The following is a 26,816-nucleotide window of genomic DNA, read 5'->3' as shown; positions in this document are numbered from 1 at the left end:
AAACTTCTGTTATCCCCACCCCCCCAGCTCTGGTGTGCAATGGCTGATTTATCGCCCCTATCACCCCTTTGACCGATTCTGATGAATTTCTGGGCGGTGGCCCCAACCCTTTTCAGGGTGCTAAAATTACCGCTCCGCCTGGGTTACTGCCCCAAATGAGGCGCGACCAAATTTTTCCCCCCATGATTTTTCACCATGGTTTCTCAATAAGAAAAATAATTCCCCGCTGCTAATTTATGTAGAGATAATCCACAATTGCTTGCTGACAATTGCTGCAGCCTGTGTGTATACTTAATGTATATATTTTTTAAAGTTGCATTATTTAGCCAAGTAGCATACAGCTGATGTTTTATCTATTTTTTGCAGGTTATTCCCTTAGACATTACACTGGAGCTACAAAAACAAATTATGTCAGAACTAGAAATTCTTTATAAGGTAATTTTCCAGCATTCGACTGCTAATTTTAGCTTTGTTTTGAATCGTTTAAATTGTAAGACAGTTTCCTAAAACGTACTTTTTCTATTCAAATGCTTACAGTGTGATTCGTCATATATAATAGGATTTTATGGCGCATTTTTTGTGGAAAACAGGATATCGCTTTGTACAGAATTCATGGATGGTGAGTTTGAAGGTTATTTTAAACATCAAAATATTTGTAAGGAACTGAATTGATGAGGTGTAGGTTATTTTTATAGCACATATGCTGCAAGCTGTTGGGCATGTGAAAATCTGGCTACTTCCATGATATGTTCCTTTCTGTTAGGGTATGTAAATCGAAACTGGAAATAAATGAGGACACTTGACAGCTTAGAATGCTTTGGAGAAAAAAAATCTAACCCCCGAGTCTGTATTGAGACCTACTGCAGAAATATCTTTCACTTTATCAGCAGTAACTTGTTACACTTAAATCCACAGCAGCCCTGCAGCTTATCAGTGAATATAGCTAGATTTGATGGCACTTGAACTATTAGCTGAAACCTGATTTAGGTGGCAAATAGGCAACATTTCAATTTGGAGTATAGCTTAGAGGATTTGTGGGTACCATGACAGAATGTTATGAGGTTGAAATGGATTCAAAGCAGACAGGTTGGTTAGGGCTGTATGGATTTCTGCGCTTACTATACAAAACGAAAAAGAGAAATATTGAATACCAAAAAGTGTTAAGTTATATTCATCAATGATCAGTGCAAGTAGCTTGTCCATGTGTGGTCATACCGAATGAATAACAGGTTATGCAGCTAAATGATTTGGCTTCATTCATATTTGTTTGTGCATTTGTGTTATTGTAAAGCCAAAAAGTATTTTCTTGGAACTTAGCTTTTTCAGTGCTTTTTTTCATGTCGATAAGGCTTTGCTCCATGCTGGGGGTATGGTCCCACAAGCGTTGGTCTAATCTGGGTGAGGCTGGGTTCCACAATGAATGACCCATGCTGGGACTGTGGTTCCACAATGAATGACCCACGCTGGGACTGTGGTTCCACAGTGAATGACCCATGCTGGGACTGTGGTTCCACAGGCAGTGACCCATGCTGGGACTGTGGTTCCACAGGCAGTGACCCATGCTGGGACTGTGGTTCCACAGGCAGTGACCCATGCTGGGACTGTGGTTCCACAGGCAGTGACCCATGCTGGGACTGTGGTTCCACAGGCAGTGACCCATGCTGGGACTGTGGTTCCACAGGCAGTGACCCATGCTGGGACTGTGGTTCCACAGGCAGTGACCCATGCTGGGACTGTGGTTCCACAGGCAGTGACCCATGCTGGGACTGTGGTTCCACAGGCAGTGACCCATGCTGGGACTGTGGTTCCACAGGCAGTGACCCATGCTGGGACTGTGGTTCCACAGGCAGTGACCCATGCTGGGACTGTGGTTCCACAGGCAGTGACCCATGCTGGGACTGTGGTTCCACAGACAGTGACCCATGCTGGGACTGTGGTTCCACAGGCAGTGACCCGTGCTGGGACTGTGGTTCCACAGGCAGTGACCCGTGCTGGGACTGTGGTTCCACAGGCAGTGACCCGTGCTGGGACTGTGGTTCCACAGGCAGTGACCCGTGCTGGGACTGTGGTTCCACAGGCAGTGACCCGTGCTGGGACTGTGGTTCCACAGGCAGTGACCCGTGCTGGGACTGTGGTTCCACAGGCAGTGACCCGTGCTGGGACTGTGGTTCCACAGGCAGTGACCCGTGCTGGGACTGTGGTTCCACAGGCAGTGACCCGTGCTGGGACTGTGGTTCCACAGGCAGTGACCCGTGCTGGGACTGTGGTTCCACAGGCAGTGACCCATGCTGGGACTGTGGTTCCACAGGCAGTGACCCATGCTGGGACTGTGGTTCCACAGGCAGTGACCCATGCTGGGACTGTGGTTCCACAGGCAGTGACCCATGCTGGGACTGTGGTTCCACAGGCAGTGACCCATGCTGGGACTGTGGTTCCACAGGCAGTGACCCATGCTGGGACTGTGGTTCCACAGGCAGTGACCCATGCTGGGACTGTGGCTCCACAGTGAATGACCCATGCCGGGACTGTGGTTCCACAGTGAATGACCCATGCCGGGACTGTGGTTCCACAGTGAATGACCCATGCCGGGACTGTGGTTCCACAGTGAATGACCCATGCCGGGGCTGTGGTTCCTTTAGCCGCTGACTCGTGCCGGGACTGTGGTTCCATTAGCCGCTGACTCGTGCCGGGACTGTGGTTCCATTAGCCGCTGACTCGTGCCGGGACTCTGGTTCCATTAGCCGCTGACTCGTGCCGGGGCTGTGGCTCCACAGTGAATGACCCATGCCGGGACTGTCGTTCCACAGTGAATGACCCATGCCGGGACTGTGGTTCCACAGTGAATGACCCATGCCGGAAATGTAGCTCCGTATTCTCCCTGCTCCGTGGACTGTCCTGTGCCTTGGCGTGGCGTGGCAAAAGCAGTGGGGGGGCAGAGCTAGGGCTGTGCTGCTGAAACAGATCCTGCGAGGCTAGGGCCCAGCATCTCTAAGAGTGCCGGCAGCGTTGCGCATGCCCGTTGGAGCGTTCGCGCATGCGCAGTAGCTCCTCCCATGATTGTGATGATGATGCCTGCAGCGTGGGACCCAACGCATCCCACTCCTATCCTGGGCCGAGTGGCCTGCCGCACAGGCCGGCCGCTGTTTTAGGCGAGAGCATTGGTGCTCTCGATCTATTATTTACAAAGAAAACCCTCCCCTTGCTTAAGTGGCCCCTATACTTCAGCCTTCATTGCAAGATCATTTTTATTCTTGTAAAAACCCCGTACTCAGTTTAATCAGGCTGATAGCACCTACACCCTGCCCAGTCTCGCTGCTTGGGATTTTTAATAAAAACTAGCATTCCTATCATAACACTGTCATTTGGAGGCTACCTGCGCTGATTTCTTAACTTTCCGCAAGGGTTTTCATACGCTGGCCTAAGTTAGTTTGGAGCAACTATTAGCTATCCAAACTGGCTTAAATGGCCAAAACAGGTGTAGGTGGCTGGTAACGCCCCATTTTGAAATAAAAAAACTAAACTAAAAAAAATCCTAACTAACTCACTTACACTGGTGCAAATTAAATATGCAGAATGGGGATTTTTAAGATACTCCAGAAAAATCAAGTTGCTCCAAAAGAAATGGAGCAACTCCTGGGGAAGTTTGGGCCCAATGAGTGAATTAAGTACTTAGAGTGTAAACAGAAGTATTTTTCCACCAAGTGTATAGGAATTGTGTTCCTAATGGGTCACTTATCTCTTGCTTATTCCTCCCTTAATGAAAATGCCCAGCCTGGCCAAACACAATTTTAATGATACGATTTTTCATGTTGCCCATTACCACCCAGTTGATTGGCAGCACATCCATGATACGTTGGGTGTGCCTTTATTCAAAGAATAATGGTCCAGTAATCCATATTTTCATTGCAATTTGAAAGTATATGTAAATAAAAAAAGTGTTTCATGAATGTCATTATTTTGGATGTAATTTGGAGTTTAAAACCTAATTACTATATTCTCTTCAACCCTGGATTTGTAGTGTTCTTAAAATGACTATTATAAGTGCCTTAAGTAATTGGATGTTGCACTTGACCTTGAACCAGATAGGGTCCTCCAGTATATCATTCAGTCATAAGAGCACAAAAGTAATTTATTTTAGAGCTTATAGTTAATGATTGTAATAATCTTCATTTAATTTAATATACATTCATGTTTTTCTCCTCTATTGTAATTTTCTTTAGGAGGCTCTTTGGATGTATATAGAAAAATCCCTGAGCACGTACTAGGGCGAATCTCTGTTGCAGTAAGTCTAAATATTTCTAACATTTAAATCTCAACATCATATTTGGGAAAATATGCTTTATTTGTATTTTGCACAAAATAAATTCAGGAAAAAAGTCATTACACTAGAAATCATTAAGCTATTTTGTGTATGTGTATAACACAAAATAGCTTAATCATAGATGTATATAATATAATATCATAATATAATAAATACACACACACTGAAGAATCTTAGGTGACAGACACAAATTGCAATTTGCATATTATCACAGCCTGGGGGATGTTTGGAATTGTAGACACGGTTAGCTGGCTAAAGATTACAGGTAGGTCTTGTAAAAGTAATTAGATGTAACACTTCTATAATTTTTGGGCTGGTTGGGGACATCCTAATGGAGTTTGTTTTTAAAACCTTTTATGACTACGTCTGAACTCTTCATTTGCTGAAAGAAGCATAACAGCGGGTGTAAGTGCAGCTGATTATCGGAGCCTAAATAGATAGTATAATCTTTCATTGGTTGGCTTTACAAGGTGAAATGCTCCCGAGGGGTTCTACATCACAGAGTGTTAGGACGTATGTTTGTGCTTGTGATTTGCCACTCTGCAAGTTCCCAATCTCCCAACCGTGCTGCCATAGGGAAGTGCTGAGCAGGTGGAAGACACGGTCGGAGGCCCAGTCATCCTAGGTTGCTCAGGCACACTTTGCTCTGGCCAGCTGTGGAGTAGCATTCATAAAGACCTTTCCCATTAGCCAGAGAGGGAAAATTAAGAAAGTCAACCTTACTCTTTGTTATCCTGGCCAATATTTATCCCTAAACTAACATTACTGAAACAGATAATCTGGTCATTATCACATTGCTGTTGGTGGGAGCGTGCTGTGTGCATATTGGTTGCCGCGTTTCCCACATTACAACAGTGACTACACTCCAAAAGTACTTAATTGGCTGTAAAGCACTTTGGGATGCCCTTGAAAGGTCCTATATAAATGCAAGCCTTTCTTTTTATACTGCTTTTCCAAATGTGTAATACGTAGTAGGCTGTGTGTTCCTGAGTATATTTTAAGAAAAGGCTCCAGCAGTAATATGGGCATGGGGTCCAAACATCGCTCCTCGTCGGTTGGTTAAGATTTAATCCTCATACTATTTATGGCATTTAATGTATCACAAATTCAGGTGCATAAATTGCACCTTCAAGCAAGTTTTTAATAGCTGTGCTGTAATTTGTACACTTCAGCAAACTTTATAAAAATTGCAGGATCAAGGTATGGATTTTTAAGAGTCAGTTAACTCTCAATCCTCAAGAAGATCTTCATGATTCGGAAAGCTATGTTTTAGACTACAAAGTAGACTAATCGAAAGAAAGACTTGGATTTATATAGCGCCTTTCATGACCACCGGACATCTCAAAATGCTTTACAGCCAATTAAGCATTTTTGGAATGTAATCACTGTCGTAATGCAGGAAACACGATAGCCAATTTGCACACACGCAAGCTCCCACAAACAGCAATGTGATAAGGACCATATAATCTGTTTTTGTTGTCATGATTGAGGAATAAATATTGGCCAGGCCACTGATGGTCTCTCGCAGGTCAGATCCAGCGGCAGGTCGGGGCCATAAAAGGAGCGGCGAGCGGCAGCCAAGGGCAGCGTGGAGGCCCTGACCTGCGAGAGATCATCAGCGGCAGGTCGGGGCCATAAAAGGAGCGGTGAGTGGCGGCCATGGGCAGCGTGGAGGCCCTGACCTGCGAGAGATCATCAGCGGCAGGTCGGGGCCATAAAAGGAGCGGTGAGTGGCGGCCATGGGCAGCGTGGTGGCATAGCACAGCAAGGTACAGCGCGAGCTGGTGCAGCAGGACGACGGCAGCGACGAGTGACATCAGCAAGGTCCAGGTCGGTAATTGGCGTGTAGGCAGATGCAGCAGGAGCAGCGAGAGACTATGGAGGGATGTGATCGGGGCCCAGAAGAGGCGAGGGCCCAGGGGCAGCACGGGCCAGCCCACACTGCGATATGTGTGCGCACTAGATCCGTGCAGCATAGCTGGTCTCCAGTCGACTTGGGTAATCCTTGCCACTGGACCAAGACCTAGCTCTGACAAGTCTGTGTGGTGGCTGGTGTGCAACGGCCACCACACGTTAAAAAAAATCCACGCACAAGCATCTTCCACCCTTCAGGCTGTAGTTCGGGTTCTTCATTCGAAACCTGTGAACTCATCCTTTTTATTTGGCGTGGAAGCAAGTCATCCTCGTTTCGAGGGACTGCCTATGATGATTGGCCAGGACACCGGGGAGAACTCCCCTGCTGCTCTTCGAAATAGTGCAATGGGATTTTTTACATCCACTCGAGAGAGCAGACGGGGCCTCGGTTTAACGTCTCATGCGAAAGACAGGGGGGAAAACTCTTGTCTGGTGCCATGTGGATAGACCAATAAGGCCTATTTCAGCAATCCAGAGTTCCCAGTGGGAAAACACAAAAGGAACGAGTGCTGGAGATAGGGTACGATGCTGTAACTCGGATTCTCCAACCCATACTCCCTTCCAGCGTTTCTCTCTGCTGGCAATGTGGAATGAACTCAGTAAAGCTAGAAATGCCACTTGGCCTGTCGAGCTTGTTCCTGTGAAGTGGTGATGCTTTGCTGTACCATGGATTCAACCTAACATTTAATTTCATGCTGGAGGTGCATAATCACAGTTCAAAGTACTAAGAATGAAATATTCTGTAAAATCCTTCCCTGACGGAGCAGGTATTGTGCAGGAAGTACAATCCAGTATAAATGTAAACTATTAACTAAGAAATCCGGGGTTGAAATCATGATGTGTGATAGTAGGAACAAAAATGTTATCATAAAATTTCCCTGCCTTCTATTATTCATGAAGATATTAACCCATTTCAGGTCAACAATGCTTATTAAAATAATGGACAAAGGAATTATACATGAACATGTTAATGCGTTCATTATCAATTTTGCAAAACCTAATTTCAATCCAGCAGTATTTGAATCAATATTTCGATAAATGCAGGCAATTTGCTAATCCATATCTGGATCCTTGGCTTTTTAAATAGAAGTATAGAATACAAAAGGAAGGAAGTTATGCAAAACCTTTATAAAACACTGGTTAGGCTCCAGCTGGAGTATTGTGGTCAATTTTGGGCACCACACTTTAGGAAGGATGTTGAGGCCTTCGAGAGGGTGCACAGGAAATTTACTAGAATGGTATCAGGGATGGGGGAATTCAGTTATGTGACAAGATTAGAGAAGCTGGGGTTCCTTAGAGCAAAGAAGGTTAAGGGGAGATTTAATAGTGGAGTTCAAAATCTTGAAGGATTTTGATAGAGTAAATAAAAATAAACTGTTTTAAGTGGCAGTAGGGTTGGTAACCAGAGGACACCGATTTAAGGTAATTGGCAAAAGAGCCAGAGGCGATATGAGAAAAACAAAATTGCGCAGCGAGTTGTTGTGATCGGGAATGGGCTGCCTGAAAGGGTGGTGAAACCAGACTCAATCATAACTTTTCAAAGAGAATTGGATAAATACTTTAAGGGGAATAATTTGCAGGGCTATGGGGAAAGAACATTTCCTGTTGTCACGATTTACTAATTTTTTTATAACACTCGAGGCCTTCTCAAAGTAACAGTAAAGTCTGCTTCTATTATACTTAATGGGTAACACTGCCACCTGCAATTCAGTCCGCTCACATCAAACGGCATTGTGGTGCAAGTCCGCCAGCCATTTTAGTCTGTTGCAGCAAACACAGCTAAAAACATACCATTTCTTCCAACTAACTGAGCAAGGCCACAGAAGATTCACAAGTGATGCATTAAGAGTCTTGTGTATAGCACAGGTAAATGTCATGCTTGCGTCCTGTAACATTTTCTTGATCGCACTTTGTTTATAACACCCCATTGCTCTTCAACAGCATATCTTCCAACTCACCACGAGATATACACACACACACACATGTATATATGGATCTCCATGGTATTGCTAACAATGAGACAGAATATGCTAAAGTGTGACAGCTAAAATGCAACAGGAAGTAAATGTGACATTTACAGGAAATATGCACTGTATGCAAGACTTTTAATACATTATCTTCCTTTCCTCTGAATCTTGGAACTCCTCCGCTACCTCATGACTTCATATACTGCTTATGTGTTGTGGGTGGACCTGAAGAAATGCCTGAAGAAATATGAAGTATCTAGGATGTGCTGGTTGTATTACTGAGTCCTGCCAGTACATAGCCATTGAAATGTCATGGTTTGAGGAGTCATGCCAGTATAACTATGATTTTGATGTGCATTGGATTTTGAGGCACTGTATTGATTGCAGCCAATATAAAATCTAATCCACCATCAGACCTCGGCCTTAGGGAGGTCTCGCTCCTGCTGACACAGTTGAGAATGGTAGATTGGCAGAATTACATTTGAATTTTTATACCATATTCATGAACAGTGCAATAAGCAAATGCCATTAAAATCAAGAATGTTAGTGACCTAATAGTGAATAATTCCCCGATTACAGTTTCTCACAATATCTTTTGCTCTCGTCCTCTAATCATCTTTATCTTGAAGAAATACACTTCGAATGATCCTGAATTCAGATTCTTTTATTTTCCCTCGTTATTGAAATTTTATCACAGTATCCTCTTACTTTTCATCTTGCTTCTCAGTCTGTTCTGATCACACCTTTGATTGCTGGATGGTTGCATTTACCATTATGAAAGCGATCTAAAGCCCAGCTGGGTAGACCATTGAAAAGGGATACTGCATTTGAAAACTAATATAGATGCGAGTCTCCGACTAATAGTTCTATCAATGACCTCCAGTCAAGACCACCAAAGTCTTGCTCAGTAATAAAGATCTTAAATTAGAAGGGTAATTACATGGGTTGTGTTGTCTTTTCTAAAATCGTTAACAAAAATGTTTCGACCATATTACTTGTGCTGCACTAGAGTATGTCTTTCATGAATGTTTTCTACATTTTTTAAAACAATTTTTGTGGTTAAATTTAAAAGACAACTTTGAGGCGTCCCCCTCCCCCCCCCCCCCCCCCCACCAGCCCAGATAGTGAAAATATTTTTTCAGAATCAATTGGTTCAGAAAAATGAAATCTGAAAAGTTTTGGTACCCTGTTGTTGACTTTTCCTTCATTAGGAACCTTTTTTTTTAATTTTTTTAACCAGAATAGATATGATCGTTCATAGGATGGGGTAAACCCTGCAATTTAGAGCATTTAATTATAGGTTGTATTTTTTCCACGTTGGCGGTCTTATTCTGACATTCATTATCCCTTGTAGTGACAATTAATTTAAATCCAAGTGATCAAACATCGACAGCTATTAGTCTCAGTTCATTCTAATTCACAGACCTTCATTTTCACAAAGTCCTGTAATTATCTTTGGAAACTGCCCAGGGCGATAGAGCTTCCCTTTGAATATTGGCTTTTGTCAGTAAATTGGTCATGATTTGCTTGTTACTGCAGTAATTTAATGTATAATTTTATGAGATTTTATATTTGCACAGCCAAAATGAATATATTTAAATACACATATTGATTGTAGAGTGGGTAAACAAAAGTTCTAGCATCGGTGCAAATTCTGTATTTTTCTCTCGGTGAATCCCAATTACTAACTCGGCACATACACAATTAAGGATTTTTAGGCTAACCTTTTTTGTTTTTGAAGATGCTACACTTGTTTTCATGTTCTTTCTGTTTTGAATAAGCTGCAGCTTGGGAGAGTTTTGCAGTGCTCACTGTTGCTGCAGAGCTGCGAGCCATAAAGTACTAAGGTGATTGGAACGTTTTTGCAAAACGAGCTTTCACAGGACAAAACTGTAGACTTTGTTCTATTTCATTCCATGCGCTCCCCCTCCATCCCCCTGTTCTTGGACTGTCCATTTGTAGTCATTACAATAGTGTTTACCACAATTGATCTTTTAACCATCATTGACCTCTTTTGAAATAGCCAAACAAAACACATTTTGTGAAATATGTAAGTGGCACCATTTTTGAATAAAAAGTGCACGAACAAATTACAGGTATGTGCAAACAAAATGTATGTGACTTCTGAGAGTGCAAGAGAATTTCTGCTGACAATTTCTACTTATTTTGAGTTATTTGTCCTTTCAGTGCCAGTTATATTAACAGGAATGTTTTACCAATATAACTCTCCTTTTTGAAATTGAAGAATGAATTCTGAACTAAAAATGCTATATAGGATAGTAAGTGTTGATTTTATTTTCATATATCAAACTATGAATTTTAAACTTTCATATATTAAAAATAAAATCTGTCAAGCTGGGGAGCGGCATTTTCTTACAAGCTCTGTAGACACCCCTGAAATAAATTCTGTGTTTGGCGCCACACTGATTATTTTTTAGGGTTAATGATACAGCACAACATGACATCCCAAGACACATGTTTCAAATTTCTACACTTAGCACATGTAGCATGATTTGCTACCCAAGTACAACAAGAACAAGTTGCATTTATATAGCACCTTGTAGTAAAATGTTCCAAAGCGCTTCACAGGAGCGTTATCAAACAAAATTTGACACCGAGCCACATAAGGAGATATTAGGGCAGATAATAGGTTTTAAAGAGCATCTGAAAGGAGGAAAGAGAGCTAGTGAGGCAGAGAGGTTTAGGCAGGGAGTTCCAGAGCGTGGGGCCTAGGCAGCTGAAGGCACGGCCACCAATGGTGGAGCGATTATAATCAGGGATACGCAAGAGGGCAGAATTAGAGGAGTGCAGACATCTCAGGGGTGGAGGGGGAGGGGGGGGTTTGTGCGGCTGGAGGAGATTACAGAGATAGGGAGGGGTGAGGCCATGGAGGGATTTGAAAACAAGATGAGAATTTTAAAATCGAGGCATTGCTTAACCGGGAGCAATGTAGTTCAGCGAGCACAGTGGTGATGGGTGAATGGGACTTGGTGCGAGTTAGGACACGGGCAGCTTGATCCCAAGTTTACGAAGATCCTGGAATAGTGAGCAATTTTGACAGTTGAGAGATGGATCCAATGGTGCTTTATGTGATCCTGACAGGTAATGGCTAAACCAGTTTTCCGCCATATTTGTTCAAGTCTGCGTCTGTTGGCCTTAAGTGAGTGGAGGTAATGGCCGTACTGGGAGAGTGGCCAGGGTGAGAGATAGTATTGGTTTTAATGGAGATCAGAGCATCAATGGTGGAGGTAAGGGTGTGGTTGAGTAGATCAGTAGCTGCAGAAATTTCGTGGTAAATAATAACTTTTATTTATATAGTGCCTTTAATGTAGTAAAACGTCCCAAGGCGCTTCACATCAATGTTACAGACAAACAGATAAATTTGACACCGAGCCACAGAAGAAATTAAAGCAGATGATCAAAAGCTTGTTTAAAGAGGTAGGTTTTAAGGAGAGTCTTAAAGGAGGAAAGAGAGGTAGAGAGGCATAGAGGTTTAGGGAGGGAGTTCCAGAGCTTAGAGCCCAGGCAGCTGAAGGCACGGCCACCAATGGTTGAGCAGTTATAATGAAAGATGTTCAAGAGGCCAGAATTTAAGGAGCGCAGACATCTTGTGGGGTTGTGAGGCTGAAAAAGATTACAGAGATAGGGAGGGGCAAGTCCATGGAATGATTTGTAAACAAGGATGAGAATTTTGAAATCAAGGCATTGTTTAACTGGGAGCCAATGTGCGTCAGAAAGTACAGGGGTGATGGGTGATCGTGACTTGGTGCGGGTTGGTACAGGGGCTGCTGAGTTTTGGATGACTTCAAGTTTACGTAGTGTGGAATGTGGAAGGCCGGCCAGGAGTAAGTTGGAGTAGTCAAATAGAGGGCCAAAGGCTAGACAGTTGGGATTTGGAAAGTGCAGTTGTAAGTGAATTGGGAGGGAGTATTTTCCAGGGGCGAACACAGAAGGAAGTAGGGCTGGAAAAGGAAAGGGGGCTGTAGGTGGCGAGCAATACAAGGAAGTGATCAGAGAGATAGCCTTATCTGTTAACACAATGGAAGTAGAGGACACGTGAGCTGTCATGGTCAAGAGGGTGCCCGTGAATATGGGTTGGGAAGTTTATATGGAGGGAGAGATTGAGGGAGGATAGGAGGGCAATGAACTCAGCAGAGAGAGCATGATGAATTGAGATGGAAGTTGAAATCACTGAGGATGAGAAGTCGCTCGTTGCAGAGGCTGAGGGAGGAATGCAGTGAAAATATCTTGGTGCAAAAATGTTTGTGCTACTTGGGTTCTTGGTAGAGAACAAGGATGGCAGCAGGAAAAAGAAAAACTTGGATTTATGCATCTTGGCAAACGGAGTGGAAAGTGCAAAAAGGATTTACAAGGATGGTACCAGGACTGAGAGATTACAACAATCAGGAATGATTGAACCGGTTGGGGCTTTTTTCTTTAGAAAAGCAAAGACCTAGAGGTGAACTGATAGAGGTCTTTAAAATTATGAATGGGTTGGACAAGGTAGAAGTGAAGCGAATGTTTTCACTTGTGGGAGAATCCAAAACTAGGTGTCATAAATAAAATATAGTAATAAATGCAATAGGGCAACTAGGAGAAATGTCCTTACTCAGAAAGTGGTTAAAATGTGGAACTCGCTATCACGTGGAGTGATACATGCTTTCTAAAGCAAACTAGATGAGTACATGAGAAAAGGAAGTAGAAGGATATGCTGAGAGGCTGAGATGAGGCAGACGGAATGGGAGGAGATTCATGTGGAGTATTTAACAGCAGCACAGACCAGTTGGCCCAAATGGCCTGTTTCTGTGCTGTATAGTCTGTATAATTCTTATGTATGACACACGCTGCGCACACTCAGAGGCCAATCTCCAAGCCATCGTCGACACCTTCACTGAGGCGTACGAAAGCATGCGCCTTACGCTAAACATCCGTAAGACAAAGGTCCTCAACCAACCGCCACACAGCATTGACCCCCTATTATCAAAATCCACGACGAGGCCTTGGACAACGTTGACCATTTTTCTTACCTCGGGACCCTACTGTCAACAAGAGCAGACATTGACGACGAAGTCCAACACCGCCTTCAATGCGCCAGTGCAACCTTAGGTCACCTGAGGAAGAGAGTGTTTGAAGACCAAGACCTCAAATCCGGCACCAAACTTCTGGTCTACAGGGCAATAGTGACACCCGCCCTCCGATATGGCTCAGAGATGTGGACTATATACAACAGACACCTCAAAATGCTGGAGAAGTACCACCAGCGCTGCCTCTGCAAGATCCTGCAAATCCATTGGCAGGATACACATACCAATGTCAGTGTTCTCACTCAGGCCATCATCCCCAGCATCGAAGCATTGACCATGCTCGATCAGCTCCGTTGGGTGGGCCACAATGTCTGCATGCCCGACATGAGACTCCCAAAGCAAGCGCTCTATGCGGAGCTTCGACACAGCAAGAGAGCCCCAGGTGGGCAGAAAAAACGCTTCAAGGACACCCTCAAAGCCTCCTTGGGAATCCCTGGCCGACGACCGCCCAAAATGGAGGCAGAGCATCCGGGAGGGCGCTGAGCACCTTGAGCTCCATCGCCAAGAACAAGCAGAAACCAAGTGTAGACAACGGAAGGAGCGTGCATCAACCCAGGCTCCCCACCCACCCTTTCTTTCAACCATTGTCTGCCCCACCTGCGACAGAGACTATAGGTCCTGCATTGGACTGTACAGTCACCTGAGAACTCACATTTCGAGTGGAAGCAAGTCTTCCTTGACTCTGAGGGACTGCCTATGATGATGATGATGTATGACAATTTTGTGCACGACATCTTGGAAATGGTGGAAATACTAGTTTCTGAGCAAATTTGAACAATAAATCACCTGTCACAACAAATCACTTGATTTAAGCATTGTAAGTATTTGGCTCTCTGAAAGGAGGAGAGGGTGGAAGAGGAAAGTGACTAGAATTTACCTAAAAGGAAGGCAGTCGGAATCCTTGTCACCGAGTTTTTACAAACTTCTCCATGATGAAATATTAAATATGTTTCCATTGTTCCCAGGCCCATTATACTTTAATCCAGGGAGAACTTTGGTTTTAGACCACGGGAGGTACCTTTGATCTTCTTTTCACAATTTCCATTTACTTGCTCTTTGTTTATTTTACACAGCCTGAAGCACCAGGAAATAGTACAAATTGTTTCTTAAAAATGTACTTCCATCACTACACTGAGCACTATGTTGTGCTGCAGGAACTCGTTAATAAATGTCAACACAACATTGGGCAAATTTCTATTCGATTTACATTGCAACACAAAATGTTTTTGTTGCATTTTACCACAGTCCTCTCGATCTGCCCTGCACCTCCACCCCCGTTTGCCACAATGCATCACATAGGAACACTGAAATTGACTTGGATATACTCAACGACTCCGCAGCCATAGCCCTTTGAGGTAGAGAATTCCAAAGATTCACAAACCCTCTGAGTGAAGAAGTTCTTCCTCATCTCTGTCTTAAATGGGCGACCCCTTATCCTGAGACTATGCCTCCTCGTTCTAGACTCTCCAGCCAGAGGAAACTGCCTCTCAGCATCTACCCTGTCAATCCCCCTCAGACTCTTGTATGTTTCAATGAGATCTCTCATTTTTCTAATCCCCTGGGAAAGGCCAAAAAAAACAGATTTTTTAAAAGAACACAATTGAGGGGGTGGGGGCGGTGAGGGGAATCGTTTTGGGGAAATTCCTTTCCAAGGCAATCAAAAGGAGTTCCAAGCGACCACAACGACCATGAGGCATATCACCCAACATGGCACCTACCTTTTGGATGCAGCGATATCAGCCGTAGACATGTGCACATCTTTTTTGAGAAACTAAGATGAACTTCTTAGATCCTGTTTTTATTTTTATTAATTGTTAAAATGGTGCAATATTAGAGTTGCAGCTTGCTAGACCTTTTCTACTCTGATACCTATGTGGAATTTCAGTGCGCCTATGCTAATGTGTGGGAGAATTCCATTTAATTGGGCTTTTAAATATTTGCTTGCTTCACACAGTTCAATAGAATACCAAAACAGTGCTACAAGGCATGCTGGTTCGGCATCCATGTCAATGCATCCTTCCTAATTAGTATCTGGCCATTATAGTAATATGGAATAGTTATGGACTTCTGTCACATTCTATTGCACCCTCTTCGCCTAGTGGATCCAAATAAAATTATAATTGTGTATCCTGTTTTTTCCCCCATTAAATTATTCTGGGATTGTGTCTTTGAATTGTGGGGTTTAAAAAGAACAAAATAATTCTTACGAACAAGAAAAGGCCATTAGTCCCAACAAGCCTTTCCTCTTTGATCAAAATAATTTACCCATCTTCGCATTATATCCTTCAATCACCTCTCTCTCCAAAATACAAATCATTCTTTCTTGAACCAGTTCACACTGTCTGCTTCAATGGACTTCCTTGATAATATCCTACAACTCTTATTACCCTTTACTTGAGAGTTCCACATAGCTATTTTTGCAATAAATGCCAAAGATGACCATTTCAATTTAATACAACTCAAGGAGCCCAAACATCAACTAGATGATTGCTATTTAAAAATATATATATTTTGCATCCATGTTTTGAATAATCTACACAATATAGTAAGCCTCCTATTACATATAATTTCTGAATCCTTCTACATTTGTGGGAGTAGTCATGAATTGTACTATTGTGGAAATGCTATACAGCTTCTGTGAAATTGAAAATCTTGTGCAATTCCTGCCAATAAACCTTTTTGTCACACTTCTATGTCAACATTTTTCCCCATTATAAATCATATGTTCACATTTATAATGGAAACTGCCTGTGCAATTACATCCTCCTCCAGTGGTGGCACTGCAGCACTTCAGTTTTGCATCCTCCAGTTCATTCATCTTCTGATTCCCAAATTCCTGTAAGTTTTGCTAGTCATTATAAATAATACAAAATCATAGCATTATATGACATTATGTGTGACTTTAAAATAGAAATGGAATTACATGTGCATACCCTTGCCCTCCAACCTCACTGACATAGGAACAGGAGTAGGCCATTCAGCCCCTCGAGTCTGTTCTGCCATTCAGTTAGATCATGGCTGATCTCTATACTATACTTTCTTTTGACCCCCTGTGCACAATGTCACAGGAGATCGACGAGTAATCTTTTAAGAATCTTGTATCTGGTGTGAACTTCCTGTTTTCTGCACTTATTTCCTGTATCATGGTTTTATCACTCATGTATGACTTATGAGGGTAGGTTGGGCCTATACTCATTGGAGTTCAGAAGAATGAGAGGTGATTTTATTGAAACTTATAAGATAATGAGGGGGCTCGACAAGGTGGATGCAGAGAGGATATTTCTACTCATAGGGGAAACTAAAACTAGGGGATATAGTCTTAGAATAAGGGGCTGCCCATTTAAAACTGAGATGAGGAGAAATTTCTTCTCTCTAAAGGTTGTAAATCTATGGAATTCTCTGCCCCAGAGAACTGTGGAGGCTGGGTCATTGAATATATTTAAGGCGGAGATAGACAGATTTTTGAATGATAAGAGAGTGAAGGGTTATGGGGAGCGGGCAGGGAAGTGGAGCTGAGTCCATGATCAGATCAGCCATGATCTTATTGAATGGCAGAGCAGGCTCGAGGGGCCAGGTGGCCGACTCCTCCTATTTCTTATGTTCTTATGTATTACTTTTAATGGTACCTTTCAGTCCTCCCAGCACTAGGTGGTACTGCTGCTCTTTTAACTGTACCTCCTCCAAGCTCTATATTCAAAATCAATTCCACTTGGTGTTGCTGTAGGTAAATTTTAGGTTTAACTTCTGTGAGCCCCTGATCCCTTTAGATAAGTTTTAATGTATGGAACTTTTATTTTCTGCTCCAGGTAATTTTTATTTTAATCCGATATAAAATGTTGGCCTGCTGCCATCTTCACAAGCCTCGGGCCTCTGCCCTTCCCAACTGCTTCCTTGTCTGTGCTTGCCCATCCTCCAACGCTCTCCAGCCTGCCATCCAATTAGAAAGAAAAACACCCAGAGCCAACTTTTTTTGGAGCAACAGCAATTAGCCTCTAATTGTCCTTGGGGTGTGCCTATTTGGAGCATGTCCACACAGGTTTATTCAAGAAATAATCTTGATGGCCATTTGAAAAGGGCTATCAAGTTGTAAATTTTCCTCATAATATAACTCAAACTGTCTTTTTCCACTTTTTTTCGTTCATGCCTTTGTTACCTCTAGACTTGATTACTCCAACTCACTCCTGGATGGCCTCCCACATGCTACAAAATGTAAACTTGAGGTCTTGCAAAACTCAACAGCCCGTATCCTAATTCGCACCAAGTCACGATCACCCATCTCCCCTGTGCTTTCTGACCTACATTGGCTCCCGGTTAAACAACGCCACGATTTCAAAATTCTCATCCTTGTTTACAAATCACTCCATGGCCTTGCCCCTCCCTATCTTTGTAATCTTCGTAAGCCTCACAACCCCACAAGATGTCTGCGCTCCTCAAATTCTGCCCTCTTGAACATCCCTGATTATAATTGCTCAACAATTGGTGGCCGTGCCTTCTGTTGCCTGGGCCCCAAGCTCTGAAACTCCCTGCCTAAACCTCTCTGCCTCTCTACCGCTCTTTCTTCTTTTAAGACGCTCCTTAAAACCTACCTCTTTAACCAAGCTTTTGATCATCTGCCTTAATTTCTTTTGTGGCTCAGTATCAAATTTATCTGTTTTGTCTTGTAACACTGCTGTGAAGCACTTTGGGATGTTTTACTATGTTAAAGGCGCTATATAAATAAAAGTTATAGTTATAACACATTGTGTGCAACATGGTACAGTGTATCTACCATTATAAAACAGTGTATTGTGCAACTTGCCTTGATTTGCCATCAGTGAAAGAATTGCAGAGTTAAATTACTTCAAGAATTTAGTTATTGTCAGCTATTCCTGGAATGTTCCTTTAAACGCAAGATGGATAAGCGATGATTGTTACTTTTTATAATTTATATTTAAAATTCAATTGGGGAGAAATTGCTGTTTCTAAAACACCAGAGACTAGATGTGTAAAACACAAGCACAATCTGCATGCTTCAGCTCCACCAAAAGCACAAAAGGCCAAGCATTGTCGTGCACTACCTCGCTAGAGTCTGGTGCTAGGTCAGGCTTGTTTTAACCTACACGAATTGGACGTTGGTTAACCCTTAGAATGTGTCACAACATTTGCTGTGCTGGCTGTATACAGTTCCTGTTTATTCAGCAGGGTCTGGATTAATCAAAATACAACCAGCCATTTAGACCATTCCAGAGAATAAGTCTCTTGGGTTTTAGCACACAGACCCAGGGTTGGTATATTTATCTTGAATGGCATTACAGTATTAATACAGTGACACAATAATCAATGGACCTCATCAACTATGAATGGGCATCAGCTTTTATGGAAACTCTTTTCTTCAACCTTAAGTATCTAGAAAAGCAACTTATAACAGCTTTTTTGCAAATTATATTTAACAACTTTTTGAGGAAAAATGAATGACATTATGTCTTTATATCAGCTTTTTTTCATATATGCTATCCAAAAGGACTTATTCATGTAGCCTACAACTGGGCTACAGAGGTAACCCAGTTGTAGGCTACATGAATAAGTCGGCGATTCAGCATGAACTGTTGGCACATGAAGAGATGATGCATTGAATGCATTGTTTTATAGTTGGAGGTATAGACTGAGAATTTATTTCAGGGCATAGAGCATCAAGGTCCTTCCTTGCAGTGGGGACCAGATAGGTTTGTAATTCTTCTCTCAATCTTTTCCGCTCTAATTCTTTTGCTCTGGATTCAGGGATGGGATTCAGCAGGTTTGGATTTAGAATTCTGGAAGGTACTAGGACATGTTCAGCTTCAGGAATCTAGGTCTTATTACAAGATTTAGAAATTGTAAATCCTGCATAAAACAGTGTGTATGTACTCTTTTGAGAATGATCCTAGCCAATGGTGCTACTCACTGTGGTTATTTGGAATTTTCAAACACTTGTAGTTTAATCGGGTTCGGACCTTGACTGTTGGAGAAAAGCTATACAGAATATCATTGCTTCTGGATAATGACCTGAGGGATATCAGGTGGTATGTAGTCTATCACTTAAAGTTTACTCAGATTTTTGTTTTGAATACCGAGACGTTACGGTACAAAATACTGCTTTTTGTTTGTATCATCATCTGATTGAGACACTCCAATATTTTCTGCCAGTAATGTACAATTTTAGGACATTAACATTCCAGATTCTAAGGAATAGTTGGATAATTTTGTATTTTTTTTCTTTTTTAAACCTTGCAGGTTGTGAAAGGTCTTACCTACCTGTGGAGCCTAAAGATTTTGCACCGAGGTCTGTAATACTCTTTTGTTTAAGCCTTTATAGAAAATAGCAATTGTTTTTTCTCTGAATCTCAAACATTTAGGAAGGCCAAAATAATTCATTTGATGAACGGATGTGTAGAAATTGGGTTTTCAACTCGCCATCAGAGTGACAAAACAAGCTGATGCCAACAACATATAAAATAGAACTGCTCTTGGATATATTGTGGAGAACTGTATGCAAGGTTAGATCAAAGTTTTTGCCACAGTTGCTCAAGTGTCTATACAAGTTCCCTTCCCTTCCCTCCAGTACCTTCCTTTCTTGACTCACTCAGTTCAGTAGACACTAAATGGTCTCCTTTATCTTATCTAAATGCTTTTATTTAAGTGAGAACCTTGACCGTGAATGCCAACAGGATATCTAACTGGAGGACATCACAGATGACCTTGTTCATGCCATTACCTGCTACACGTCCAGTAGGGTGCAGCAATCAGGGGTGTGTACTCTACCCAAACCCCTTCCTGTTGTCCAGGGAAATGTAGTGAGTTATACTGCCCTGGCTGAGATCAATTAAGTGCAGGCTTTATTTCAAACAGTCGTTTTATAGCTGTAGCCTATTAATTGGGACACTTTGGTGGAAATGAACTTGCCTCATTTATCAGATCATCCCCATTAATCCAAGCCCATCAGTATTGATCTAACTCTCCACATTACCCACATCTCCATCAACTGGCGCCAGCTATATTTACAAGCTTTCAAAACCACAGTGGTGTCATCTTTGGGTGATGAATCAGTAAAACCTTGTGCATTATATTCTCATTTTTTCCATTTATACATACTTGTTGATATTTGTATTGTATTTCATTGTGCTTGTTTCATGTCCACTCATTTAACTTAATGCCAAACAATGGCAGCATCAAATGAAGATTGAATTCCTACTGAAATATGAGGTTATGCAATCCTAGGAATAGTTTAGACAAATAGGGTATCTCAACAGTGACGGTGAGTTACTGTCACTGTTTCATGAGTTTCAAAAACTTCGGTGCTCAAGTGCGCAACACTTACATGAGTGAAAGAAAGCATGCAACTGTTGCTGGTGTGAAACTTTCTCTTCAGGCCCTATTTCCCTTCCTGTCCGGTAGGTGATGACTTACACTACCACCTGACTCCACGGGTGCCAGCAGCTCTCTGATACCTTGCCCAAGTGGAAGGCATCATTAACTTTTGGTTTCAAAACCTTACTTATTGTCATTCTGTTCTGAATGAAGTTTCCTTATCTTTCAGTTTCTCATGAAAATTTACATGACTAGGTTTCTGAATTTGTTGACGAATTCCAGAATTTTGCTGAGTATAGTTTTCTTATCATGTAATCCAGTGAAGTAGTAGTTAAAGCACCAAAACAATCCCCAAACTAGTTGGCAACAACTAGTTTATCATTACCCAATGAAATCACCTTGATAGGATCATTGTTTTTTTGACCAGAATCTACACAAAGGCAGAGATAAACAAAATGATAAAAATTGATTCTTTGTTCTTTATAACTTGGGCACTGATAGTGGCACTTGTTCCTAAAATACCTAGTTAAATCAAGTGGCATATTGGAGCACACACAGCGTAACTCAGCAGTGGGAGACACAGGTTTCATATCTATGCTAAGTCTCCCATTTCAACTGCACTAGTGTAGAGAGGTGCCAAGCAAAGGCCAGATATTTCCCCACAGCAAAGGAGAGAGAAAACTCATCCCTTGCCTGCTGTTGCATGCCTCTAGATGTTACAAAATGGGCCTTTTGTTAATTAACCCATGAAGGCTTATCCAAACAGGACAGGGATAGAAGTCAAGCCATCAAGATGGCCTTTTAAGGGGGACATAAAGATGTCCTGCCTTATGTGGACCTGTGGGCTAAATCAAGCGCTCCACTTCTTTCCTGGAGCGCAACAGGATGTAGCGATGCACAATGGGCCGTGTAACGCTGCCGCATACAGAGGCTCCTTCCCTCCCTTAAAGGGAAAGGTTATCGCTGCAAGCTCTGCAATGGAAACACTCACCTGGTCCCCGACAGCAACCGCGATCAGCCCGATGCACTGCAGCAGAGTGCCAGGCTGATCGATCACCGCCGAAGATGAAGCTTAAAAAAAGGAGAAACACGAGTTTGGAAATGTTTTTACTTGCCTCAGCCACCTCGCCTTTAAGTTTCGCCCTCGAAGTGCCCGGCCTCCAAAACAACGCCTCTTGCAGCTGTCTGTGTTTTTGCCCGGCGATGCTGCAGGGGTTGAAACCAAAGTTTGGGTCCGGGACACTACCGGGACGACACGCACGCCAGTGACTGTATGATTTTGACGGAGGTCTGGTAAAATCACCCAATGCCCCCTCTGCTCCTGGAGATTCATGGTATATCCCACACCCTCAGAGAAAATTAGTAAAGCTTTGTTTTATACGGTGAGTCCACATCTATCTTTTTTTCAAAAAAATCTGTCATTTTCCATAAGGTTAAATCTCTGTGCCCATTATGATAGTCACAGAGGAACTGGCTGCAATAAGGCAAGATGTAAACAAAACCACTGAAGAATAAAATCAAGTCCTGTATATTGCTAGGAGTGCATCATCTAACAATTTCGGCATTCTGAGGACTGCTCTCGTATGTTATGAAGTTATCAGAATCCCATCCTTCTCCCTTGACTTGAAGGTTTGTTGTACACTCCCACTCGTACTTTATTCTTTATTCTGTCAGTCCCAACCAACTGATTGATTGATAGAAGTATGCACAGACACAATTGACACACACAGCCTCAATGTAAGATGCAGTTGCACTTTGGGAACACTCTGATGCAATGCCTGAAACAATTTACTTACAGGGATGTTGGGGGAAAGAAATGGTAATTTACAATTAATTCTCAGTAAACCACTGGGTAGTGAAACTGACCTTGTTTGCATTTTATTATAAGCAGAAACAATGCTAAAGAATGGGTTTCCCCTCAACAGTATCCTTTAGAAAAATAATCAGTTACAAAGAGTTACCATTAACTTGAAGATCCTTTTGTTTGTTTCTGTTGTTGGATATTTTTGCTGAAATGCTGAGTGATGGTTACATCATCAGGGGAATCGGCTTAAAGAAGTCCCTCAGCCCCACCATATGAAAGAGATAAATTAACATGCACAGTTGAAATTGAAGGCACCCGAGGTTAATGACTGTGTCTCTGCTGATGTCAGTTGCCTCACACTGTTGAGCTTCGTAACTCTCTTCTAACCAGTTCCTGGTGACGATTTTGGCAGCATTGTTCAAACAACAGCTTCAAAACAATCAACAGAAAAATAAAAACTATGTTTAAAGTTGATTATTTATGAAGCTGATTTTTAAAAAGGGTCCTTGGTTGCACTTACTTCTTGAGCTCTGTTGTAAGTTGTTAACCCAGAATTGACAGCCCCCTCCTGCATTATACAATAGCTGAGCTGATGCCTTGCAGGAGAGAGATGCTGCCAAAACAGAGGTAAGAACCTCCAGCCAAGCCTGTTGAGATTTCATTAATAAATTGTACATTTTTTTTAAATGGCACAGGATTGATCCATCTTGGTTATATCAACTATCTTGCGATACTGATTAAATGGTATATTTTTTTTTACTTTGCACACAAAGATTGAGTGGTTGTGTTATAATGAGAATATTTGTTTGAAAAACCTTTTCTCATACATGTTATTCAGGAGCATTGTAAATGTGTGCAGCAGGTGCAAAGCTTGTCGTTCTAATCTATATAGCCTTTGTGTTGCTTTCACCCTCTGCATTACTGAGTCATAGCTGTAATTACAGAATCATTAAATTCTGAGGTGCTTTTAAAAGGAATTGTTTCTGTCTCCTATTTTTGTCCCTTTGCAGATGTCAAACCCTCTAATATGCTGGTGAACACGCGAGGACAGGTCAAGCTGTGCGATTTTGGAGTGAGCACCCAGGTATGCTCATGGGGGCATCTTTATTCAAATCACCTGGCCACAAGTCAAAGGGATCCACAACAGAGGCCCCCTGTTCAGGGAGAGACTTATTCACATTTAATCTCTGAGTGACTTTCCTTCATCAGAGTATGATTGTTCATTGTTTAATGACAGAAAAAAATTGCTGATATTGTAATTACTATTTAAAAATAGAACAGTTCATTGATATGCGTATTTGGTATGAAATGTTTGGCCAGACAATAGTTAGGGCAGAGCGCATGCCGTGTCTGGGGAACTGTGGAGGCCTGCAATAAAAATTAATGTGGAGATCAACAATAGTGGCGGGCATTTACAAGGCGATGCACAAAATTTAATTAATTTCCATTTTTGGCCCTTGAGACACTTGTGGTGGTGACCTGTGAGCTTGCTTTGGTGTTGATTTGAATTGCAGTCGCCCTTTTTTCTCAGTCAAAGATTTTGAAGAAATAGAAGGTCAGTGGGATATTAAAAGTTGTCAAAGTCTATTCTCCCCAGTGCATTTTATGTTCTCCATTTTGTCAATGTATAAGCAGACAGCTCATGTCATGATAGTGTGCTGGTCCCCTGTGACTGAAAATTTTGTTCAGACTGTTAGATGTTCAGAAAACTGACTTTGTTATAAGCGATTCTAGCTCTTGTAATGGAGTGATATAAGTTTATTTTATAGCCACATTGAATTGAAGGTCAAGGAACTAGTTTCTGCTTTCCTGGGGAAATAAATTCTACTATTTTCAAATATTTAGAAAAATTGTAAATCTTAGATTTTTGTGCATAAAGCATTACAGAAAGAAAGACTTGCATTTATATAGCGTCTTCCACGACCACCGGACGTCACAAAGCGCTTTACAGCTAATTAAGTACTTTTGGAGTGTAGTCAATGTTGTAATGTGGGAAAGATTGTACTATTTTCCTACAGTATGTAGAGTCTCATCAGTCCCTCGGAATTGAGGAAGACTTGCTTCCACTAGGGTCATCAAGGACTGAATGGCTGTGAGGCGCTGGCAGTATAGGGCTCTCTTAGCTGGGTCTTTAAGTGCCCCGGTATTAACTTTTTTGTGGCACTGCTTCTGCTGTCCTCTCTGCTTTGGGACTATGTTAATATTGATGACGGATCGGATTAGGCGATGGTCTGTCCAACAGTCATCAGCTCCTGTCATGGCGCGGGTAATGCGCACATCCTTGCGATCCCTGCACACACCCTTGCTCCAAACACTGGCACCTGCTGGACTATGTCATTGTCCGTGTCTAATCTATGAGCAAATGTTCACCGCGCTGGGTACAAGTTCCTGCCTTTCACTTGTCAAAGGCTACTGGCCAAATACTGATTGGATGCTGATGGTAGCCAAGCCATTTTGAAATACGTAACTTATAAGCACTAGCTGTTGATAACCCATTGACTGTTGTTTGATTCTTTAGGTCTTAATACTGAAGATGAATATAGAGGAAGTGCGTTAACAGTTTCCATTAGATACAATATTTATCCAATGAAGAGACCAAGCAGAAAGTCATAAATGTGATACCATGCTGGGTTTACTCACAGGATAAATATCATATAAGTTTTAGTGCCATGGATTTTTAAAAATATTTTTATTGTGACGTGACCTCTCATTGATGGAGTGGTGAAATGCCATTGCAGAGAGGCAGTGATTGCCGTATTTTTGAATTGGTCTCCTGGAAAGATGATGATGCACACAACTGCCAACAAAATGCATATCTAAAACATGGTGTGATCCAATGTGTTTGAGTAAACCATGATGTAAAAGAAATTAACTATTTACTTGAACTTTTGGAACTTATTATGCACAGCAAGATGAGCCAGGCGGTTTTTAATGAGATGTTACAGACAATACCTACTAAATCAGCATCTGCAGTTGCAGCCTTTGGGGGTAGGAAGACTTTGTAAAAACCAACTGTTTTAAGACAAATGGTTCCAAAAATAAAATGTTTGCTGCACTATAATTCTTATGCAGCCCAGTATATCAAATCATAGGATTCAATGGCTCCCATTCATTTGGCCTGGGTTAAAATTACTGACTCCACTAAGTCTGACCGTGGCAGTTTCCTTAAATTAATGAATTCTTACATTTCTCACCTATGCTGCAAAGTTGAGTACTGGGGTATGTCATCTTGGATGATGGATGGCAAGGGTCACAGAAGGGTCCATGGTGAAAGGTCAGAGAATACAAGCACCATTGCATTGAGTACATCTTTTGGAGACTCAAACCATCCTCTCCAGCTCCTTACAAAATTCTGCACCCTTATTCCCCAACTCCATCCATCTCCTTTGCTGCTTGTCACGTGAACCAACCTTAAGAGAAAAAAAGAAAGGCTTGCATTTATATAGTGCCTTTCATGACCACTGGACGTCCCAAAATGCTTTACAACCAATAAAGTACTTTTTTGGAGTGTAATCACTTTTGTAATGTAGGAAACACGGCAGCCAATTTGCGCACAGCAAGCTCCCACAAACAGCAATGTGATAATGACCAGATAATTTGTCTTAGTGATGTTAATTGAGGGATAAATATTGACCAGGACACCGGGGATAATTCCCCTGCTCCTCTTCGAAATAGTGCCATGGGATCTTTTACGTCCACCTGAGAGGGCAAATGGTGCCTCGGCTTAACGTCTCATCTGAAAGATGGCACCTCCGACAATGCAACACTCCTTCAGCACAGCACTGGGAGTGTCAGCCTAGATTTATGTGCTCAACTTTCTGGAGCGCGATTTGAAAAACAACCTTCTGACACCAAGGCGAGAGTGCTATCAACTGAACCATGGCTGACAACCTTGTCTTTTGTTCAACGCTGAGCCGAGTTTCCATGACTGTGTCTGTTTACTTCCTCTACGGCACGCTGTCTACCTTGAAACATGTTTCATCTCTACGGCCACTGAAACACCTTCATACTTTCCTCACCTCCATGCATCACCCTCCTTGCCAGCTTTCCAAGTACCACCCTGCATAAATTCCAAATAATTCAAAACGCAGCTGCTGATTCCTGTCATGAACTAAGCCCTGTCCGCCCCGTCCTTCCTTACATCCAACACATTGGCTCAGAATTAAATTGTCTATTAACTTGTGTGGAGGAGAGAGAGGCCAGTAACTTTGAATCACCAAAGGTTATTGGATGATTTGGACTATTCCGCTGCTAGCCCCTTGCAAAAACAGCAGCTCGCCCTCAACATCCCCATCATTTTTAAGACATTGCTGGATTTACACATTAAACTTGCATTAAACACGCCACAGAAAGTTTGGGCTCATACTTAACAGCATAAGTACCCTTTTAACGATACTGTTAAT

General features: G+C 42.2%; 1 protein-coding gene across 8 annotated transcripts in view; it reads left to right on the top strand.

Annotated features, from left to right (window-relative positions):
- map2k5 (mitogen-activated protein kinase kinase 5) overlaps window positions 1–26,816 on the top strand; it is a 246,290-nt gene that overhangs the window by 122,126 nt on the left and 97,348 nt on the right. For all 8 annotated transcript variants that reach the window (XM_070858527.1, XM_070858526.1, XM_070858525.1 and 5 more), the window contains exons 8-12: window positions 367–435; window positions 538–619; window positions 4,221–4,282; window positions 19,536–19,584; window positions 23,424–23,497. In XM_070858527.1, coding sequence (XP_070714628.1) covers window positions 367–435; window positions 538–619; window positions 4,221–4,282; window positions 19,536–19,584; window positions 23,424–23,497 — 336 coding nt within the window. The remainder of the gene's footprint in view (window positions 1–366; window positions 436–537; window positions 620–4,220; window positions 4,283–19,535; window positions 19,585–23,423; window positions 23,498–26,816) is intronic.

Source organism: Pristiophorus japonicus, chromosome 17 (assembly GCF_044704955.1).
Source record: "Pristiophorus japonicus isolate sPriJap1 chromosome 17, sPriJap1.hap1, whole genome shotgun sequence".
In the NCBI taxonomy this organism is placed as follows: domain Eukaryota; kingdom Metazoa; phylum Chordata; class Chondrichthyes; family Pristiophoridae; genus Pristiophorus; species Pristiophorus japonicus.
This window is presented reverse-complemented; position numbering and strand designations above follow the sequence as displayed.